Source organism: Populus euphratica, unplaced genomic scaffold (assembly GCF_000495115.2).
Source record: "Populus euphratica unplaced genomic scaffold, PopEup_1.0 scaffold370.1, whole genome shotgun sequence".
In the NCBI taxonomy this organism is placed as follows: Eukaryota; Viridiplantae; Streptophyta; class Magnoliopsida; order Malpighiales; family Salicaceae; genus Populus; species Populus euphratica.
In genome coordinates, this window is record NW_011500261.1 from 143,652 (window position 1) to 150,674 (window position 7,023).

Sequence of the window (7,023 nt, forward strand, 5' to 3'; positions counted from 1 at the left end):
TCTTTCCCTCTCTCTTGGATCTAGAAAAGGAATAAAATTCAAATCCTCCACAGATTCACGGGCACAAAAGATTTAATTCAAATTAATGGATGATTTCCCCGGTTTGTTAGCCCGCGACTTCGGGTTCAAACCCCAAGGAAAATCCGCACCCATGGCACCACCCCGCAGCACAAACAGTAACAGTACCAATTTTAACCTTGGATCCGGTGGTCCCGTTCACACCCGATCCTCCTCCTCCCACAAATCCGCTCCTCTTTTCGACAATCAAGCCGGCACGGACGATCTCTTGTTCAACGACGTCTTCGGTGGTCCTCCTAAGTATTCAGAATCACGCGGCGGAGCTACTGCCACTGCTTCGTCATTTGATTTTGACTCCATTTTCAAGGAACAGAATCGCGAATCGGCATCGCTGCCGATCTTTGATAAGCCTGTTTACGATGATGATATTTTTGATGGATTGCCTGGGTTGAAGAGTTCGTCTTCTGGGGGTGGTTCTGCGTCGGCCCCTAAGTTTGATGATGCGTTTGGTTCGGTCAGTTCACCCCCGAAGCAGCAGCATCGAAGGCCAGTGCGAGATAGTTCACCGTTTGATGATCTGCTGGGGAATTTAGGTAAGAAGGAGACGGAACCGAAGAGAGAGAGTGGCAGAGTGGATAAGGATTCGACGGCTTTTGATGATTTACTTCCTGGTTTCGGTCGCATTAGCTCCCATACGGTTAACCGGTACTGTTTTTTTTATTTTTTATTTTTTGTTGTTGCTGTTTCTGTAATTTGACTTGAGTGATTTTGCTCAGTTAGCTTACCTTATGACGATTGGTATTGACTTTCTGAATTTGCAAATCGTTCGATTTGCATGTAATTATCAGCTTAGCTAGGTGATAGTGAACCGTGGTTTTGCATTTTTTTTTTCAAGGCGAACTTTTTGAGTTTACAATAGATTTTGATGATTTAAGTATGCTACTGTTATTTTGATGTCATGGTACGCCGCCGTAGTGCCTTAATGCATTTACAATCATGACATGCTTGTGGACCATTTACAGTGTGTTGTTTAGCAGTTACTTTGTAATTGCTTCAGATTTTTATTTGGCATGGTTGTCTTTGAATTTCATTCTATGCTTTTATGGTTGCGTTGATTTTAGAGAGGTTCGTTGGTATGATGTATTAATGCTCAAGAAAGCTTAGTTGCCAGCTGAAGCCATTGCTGTTTGTTTACTTTCTATATGGTTATATTCATCAAGTTGCATCTTGGAAGCTAAATATTTGCCCAACGAGCTTAAAAGCAATGAGAATCTGGTGGTAAAGCATTTTGGTCGTGAGGAAGGGAAAACAAAAGGAAAAATTGAGGAATGGTTAGTTTTACAGTAGCTTCCATATAACTGGACTTCAACCAGTTATAAAGTGAAATATGAGACAGCATAACAAGTAAATGATGCATTTGCTATGATGTTTGAGTTTGGAGGTGAATTTAGGTTTTGGGGCTGGTTTCATTCCTTCACCTTTTCTTTCTTGGAGAGTTATCATGTTTGCGAATAAAAGAAATCAACGTGTTTTTTATGCAGCAGGTAGAGCTCTTGTCTTCACTTTTCTTTCATCCTATTGTTGTCATCTTTTCATTTCTGTGTATTTTACTCGAATGCCCTTGTTTACTCAAATTAGCATACTGGTTTAGCCTTATTTCTTTTGGAATTGATTACTACTTAATAAGTTGTTTCTGAACCTATGGAGTCTAGCCATAACTTAGACTGCTTCTGGGAAAAGAACTAATATTGTTTGATTGTGAATCATGTGTAGTTAGAAAAATTTTATCCATATTTTCTGTCAATTAATATGAGACATTCTGTTTCTGTTTTTTTGTTTGTGGTATAAATATCAGTGATATTTTAGTGCCATGCTATTTTTCACAGTTCAACTTTCGAGTCGGGTCTGTTCCAAAAGCCATCTTCAAATTCAGCCAGGTCAGTTCCTGGTGTGATGGAAGATCCCTTTGTAGTACTAGAGTCAACGTCAAGCCCTGCAACTTCATCATCAGGGTTGTTCACAGAACCTTTGGGAGAAATTAGTAAAACCAGTAACGCTGGAAACACTAAGGTTGATAGTTCATCTGTAGAGAGGGGAGTATTTGAAGATCTAGATGACCTTGATGATCTTGGGAAATCTGTTCCATACAAGAGATGGGAGAATAGGAGCCCTTTAAGAACAGGACCAGGCACAGGTGGTTCATATTACTCTGTGAGTCAAGAATCAGTTGACACATATCCTGTGGAGAATGCTGGGGGCCGCTCGCAGAAGAAAACAACTGATGATTATCAGGAATCTGATGAAGTCATATTCAATATGCCTACTGCTTCAACAGATTTTCATAAATCTTTTGGTCAAAATGCCTCTCCTCCTTCATATGTGGATGTCAATGCTAATGAAATAAATTCTTCTCCCAGATCTGAAGAGGTCTCTGAATCATCAGATGATGTATGGCTTTCTGTGTCTGAAATCCCTCTTTTTACTCAACCCACAAGTGCAGCCCCACCTTCTAGACCCCCACCTCCAAGACCACCGCGGATATCAAAGTCGGAGATAGGTTCCTTTTCTTCTACAAACTCTAGAAAAAAGGTCAATGAGTATCCCTCTTTCCAAAATTCCACTTCATACTCTCAAAGTCCTAGATCAGATCGTGCAGCAAGGAATTCAGTTACTTCTCAAATTGATGAACTTGAGGACTTTGTAACGGGAAGGACTCAAAACAATAATAATGAATTTGCAGATGCTCTACCTGTTGACGATGTGGATAAAACTTCCTCTGCTGCTGCTTCTGCTGCTATGAAGGAGGCCATGGATAAAGCAGAGGCTAAAATCAGGCAAATGAGGGAGAGGGAATATCTAAAGGCTGCTAGAAACAAAGAAGCTGGTCAACTGGATAAAGATATGCTAGATGCTCAGCAGAGAGAATTAAAAGAAAGAGAAGAGAGATTTGATCGTGAAAGAAAACAGAGGGAAAAGGAGGAGGAAGAGAGAGAGCAGAGAAGATTTGAGAAAGAGAGGGAAAGAGCTCGTGAAATTGAGAGGGAAAGGGAGGAAAAAGAAAGAGAGCAAAGGAGGCTTGAAAGAGAGAGGGAGCGAGCAAGGGAGATTGAGAGAGAAAGGGACAAGGCCAGACAAGTAGTGGAAAGGGCAACTAGAGAGGCACGTGAAAGAGCAGCTGCTGAAGCTGTCCTGAAAGCTGAAAGGGCTGCTGTGGAGAAAGCAGCTGCTGAAGCTCGAGAAAGAGCAGAAAGGGCTGCTGTGCAGAGAGCACAAGCTGAAGCCCGTGAAAGGGCAGCAGCAGAGGCAAAAGAAAGAGCAGAAAGGGCTGCTGCAGAAGCCCGGGAAAGGGCAAATGCTGAGGCTAGGGAGAGGGAAGCCCAGGAAAGAGCTGCTTTTGCAAGGGCTGAAGCTGATGCTCGACTCAGAGCTGAACGAGCTGCTGCGGGAAGAGCTGCTGCCGAGGCTCGAGAAAGGGCTGCTTCTGCTGCGATGGCAAATCATCAAAAGAGTGAAAATGATCTTGAATCATTCTTCAGTACTCGAGCAAACAGTGCACCAAGACCTAGGGCAAGCACTTCAGTTAGGACCAAAAGCTCTCTTTCATTCACTGATTTGTTGTGATATCAGTGGGCTAATTTTCTGAAACTATATTACAGGATCCTTTCTCTGATAGCCAAAACAATCGAGGGTCTGAAGCAGTTAGGAAGACGTCTGTTGGAGCTACGTCTGGCATGAGGAAAGCTTCTTCAGCAATAAATATTGTTGATGATTTAACTTCGCTTTTTGGAGGTAGTTATGCTGCTCATGAGAATTTTTGCTCATAATACAATAATTCTCTTTAGTTGTGAATTGGCTGAACTATTTCTGCTTGGTAAAGAAGGTGCTGGGTCATCCAGAGAATTCCAAGAGGTTGAAGGGGAAACTGAAGAAAGACGAAAAGCCCGATTGGAACGCCATCAGAGGACTCAGGAGCGTGCGGTATGTTTTGCATGACATGATTTTATTGGGACGATATTGAGGGTTACATCATATACTTGTTTATTATTGCACTCATATTAGTTCCACAGATTTTAATTGTTGAGCTTGTATGTCCAGGCAAAAGCACTGGCCGAGAAGAATCAACGTGACCTTCAAGCTCAGAGAGAACAAGCAGAGAGACATGTAAGTGGTTCAGTCTTCAGTGGACCTTTTTTAAGCATTGTCTCCACTCATGCTGTCTTTAATTCTTTGGTGAAACCTTGGGATGGGTAGCTAGGGTGGTGGGGGAGTTGGGGTTTGGAGTTCAATGACTTTTTTCTTACAGAATCTTTTCTGATTTTGCACGTCCTATATACAGTAGCATGGAATTTTTATTTTGCCCTGAACTGGGATTTTGGTAGATAGATGGTTGTGTCAAAATCTAGTCACATTTTGATTTAACCAGCTTGGGATGGCAGGAAGTAGGCCCTAGCTATCTATAGGTTATCTTTTGTATGCAAAATTACAACAAAAACCATTTGTGATGAATCCAAAATGTCTAGTGCATGCATTGATGTGGTGGTTAAAGCACAGTTCAATAGCTAAACATATCAAGATGTACACGGACCCATATAATTGAGTCAAAAGAGGCTAGCTGCGGTAGCTAACTAGTTAAGATGTGCAATTATGCTGGACTTGGGTGTCATTTGGATGTTCAGGCCTTGGACAACATTGTTAACCCCCACTTCCTCAACCCCCATGTCATCTTTAAGAGTCTTTAAGAGTTTGAATCCATGTATGTATGTTTGAAAAGCATGTGCGTAAGTGTGATGTTTATTTTAAACTACAAAAAAGCCATTGATGGTTCTCAAATCCAGAAGTGAACCAGGCTGAATCCAGTTCTACTGTATCAGTTGGTTTGTGATTTATGTCAATAGCAAATACAAGTTTCAGCACACCAAACAAGGTTAACTGTCTTAATGGAATTTAGTCACAACAGGTTTCATTTCTTAGAAACTTAACAAACTGTATGTTGTTGATTGAAGCATAGTTCTATTTTCTCCAGTTCCTTCCAATATCAAGAGTGTGAAAAATGTTTCAAATTGCATCTTGTTCTTTTTTCATTGTTGTTGTTGTTGTTGCTCTAATTGTTAGATGTCTGATACTGTTTAAATTGATTTCAGAGGATTGCTGAAACATTGGATGTTGAGATAAAGCGTTGGGCTTCAGGAAAAGAGGGGAATCTCCGTGCTCTGCTATCAACACTCCAATATGTGCGTTATTTTTATTTTTTGGTTTTCTGATACTGTATTATCATATTCAGCATAACACTTACAGGGAGAATAATTTTTGTATGCGTTCAATAAGTGGGCTTTGCCATACCCATTATAGATACCTTTTGCCCCAAAGAAGAAAGAAAAAGCACATCCTTTTATCTTGTGCATCAATATTGCACAGGTTTTTTTGCGATTGCATTTTATACATGGGAGCATTATTCTACATCTAGCTTTGCATTTGCTCATGTCTGTATAGCCTTTTTTCTCTCTCCTAAAACTGATTTGACTCTTCAGGCATTTGACATTATAAATAACAGTCCTTGTGGATTGTTATCCATGGAACACTCTGTTTGAGGTTAGTGTATTAGTGTTTCCTAAAACAATTTCTAGCCTATTGAAACTGAAAACTGAAAACTGATTCTGCAATTTCTAGCCTATTGAAACTGAAAACTTTTAGCTGTTGCATCTTGTCATTTGATCGTTACACTGTCTTTTACAAAATTTCTTCTCTATGATTTTTTTAGCTGTTGGGTAATTGCAGAATTTTTATTTTATTGTTGGTCATTCTAAAGTTAAATATAGTTTTCATCTATCCGTTGCTAAAATCTCCTGTATAATGATCAGGTGCTGTGGCCTGAATGTGGATGGCAGCCTGTCTCTTTGACCGATTTGATTACTGCTGCTGCAGTTAAAAAAGTTTATAGAAAAGCAACCTTAAGCATTCATCCTGATAAAGTGCAACAAAAAGGCGCCAATCTTCAACAAAAATATGTTGCTGAGAAAGTGTTTGACTTACTTAAGGTATCTCCTCAATCTCTATCCGGCTAAGGAAAAGCCTTGCTTGTCTCCTCTTGTAGCGTGTGAGCATTGTTGCTTCAATCAAATTTGCTTCTGCTCTGAATTTGAGTTTCTTTTGTTAAAACAGGAAGCGTGGAACAAGTTCAATTCAGAAGAGCTTTTCTGAATCCCAGTGGTAAATATTTTTCTCCAGCCACATGATTTGGCAACTGCATGGTTCAGCGGCAGTGAAAATGCTCAACTCCCATGGCAGATGTTTGGTTTTTTTTTTTTTATAAATATATATATATATATCTGATGCAGTTTTCGCTTTGATTGTTGCGGCTGCATTACATCAGCTGATGAAAGTGGGCTCAGTAGATTTCTGTTTTTAACTGTTGAGAAGCCCGTGGGTGAGTATGTTCCCTTGACTCAGGTTGCTGTAAATAAATTATGTTCCACGAGCACGTGGCACCTGAAAGTCGGAATGCTCCTTCATGTAGATTTATCATTCGACACATTAGTCGAAGTCACCTGAGCCCATTTTGCATGGGATGAACGTGGTCGTTTTGTGTTAATTCTTTTTTATAATAATTTTTTTTTTGTTGGTGGTTACCATTTAGTTGTCGAGCGTCATATGCTGAGTGATTCCAAATAAGTTGTTGAGATCAAACGATATTGTCCTTGTATGATTGTTGAGCTAGTAACTCTGAGCGGTATGCATCTTTTATCCTGTCCGGTCTTGCTAGTATTTCTTTTGTTTACAACTGGAAGCTTCAAGGATCAACCTAAGCTCCTGTTTGTGACTGAAAGCTTTGATTGTCTCTCTGTTTCCTTTGTGTTTTGGTGGTTTACGAACAGGCGGGCAAATCATATATGCCCGTTTTGGACATATTAACAGATAACAAGACAGTCAAGGTGGAATTGGCCCTCCCCCCGCAAAGGCAAAGGCAAAGGCATGGCAATCCTGCAAGCAAAGTAAGAGACTTTACCA

The 7,023-nt window shown here is 40.4% G+C and overlaps 1 protein-coding gene across 4 annotated transcripts; it reads left to right on the forward strand.

The window, feature by feature from the left end:
* Window positions 1-8: 8 nt before the first annotated feature.
* On the forward strand, window positions 9-6,816 carry LOC105112843 (auxilin-related protein 2-like). 4 transcript variants are annotated; one of them, XM_011008712.1, is made up of 9 exons: window positions 9-723; window positions 1,905-3,597; window positions 3,675-3,807; window positions 3,896-3,996; window positions 4,114-4,179; window positions 5,160-5,249; window positions 5,877-6,053; window positions 6,178-6,225; window positions 6,354-6,816. In XM_011008712.1, exons 1-8 carry the CDS (start codon window positions 86-88, stop codon window positions 6,214-6,216), a joined length of 2,937 nt encoding a protein of 978 aa, XP_011007014.1. In that variant the 5' UTR covers window positions 9-85; the 3' UTR covers window positions 6,217-6,225; window positions 6,354-6,816. The 4 variants fall into 4 exon arrangements, with proteins under 4 accessions (XP_011007014.1, XP_011007017.1, XP_011007015.1 ...); XM_011008715.1 differs by lacking the exon at window positions 6,354-6,816 and having other exon boundaries at window positions 1,905-3,188; window positions 3,237-3,597; window positions 6,178-6,347; XM_011008713.1 differs by lacking the exon at window positions 6,354-6,816 and having other exon boundaries at window positions 3,899-3,996; window positions 6,178-6,347.
* The last annotated feature ends 207 nt before the right edge of the window (window positions 6,817-7,023 follow it).

What these genes read in the sequence shown, in the direction of transcription:
- LOC105112843 (XM_011008712.1), top strand. Translation starts at nt 86, where the DNA reads ATGGATGATTTCCCCGGTTTGTTAGCCCGCGACTTCGGGTTCAAACCC. An exon ending in GAGAACAAGCAGAGAGACAT is followed by an intron (nt 4,180 to 5,159) that starts GTAAGTGGTTCA and finishes AATTGATTTCAG; the next exon opens with AGGATTGCTGAAACATTGGA. An exon ending in TGCTATCAACACTCCAATAT is followed by an intron (nt 5,250 to 5,876) that starts GTGCGTTATTTT and finishes TATAATGATCAG; the next exon opens with GTGCTGTGGCCTGAATGTGG.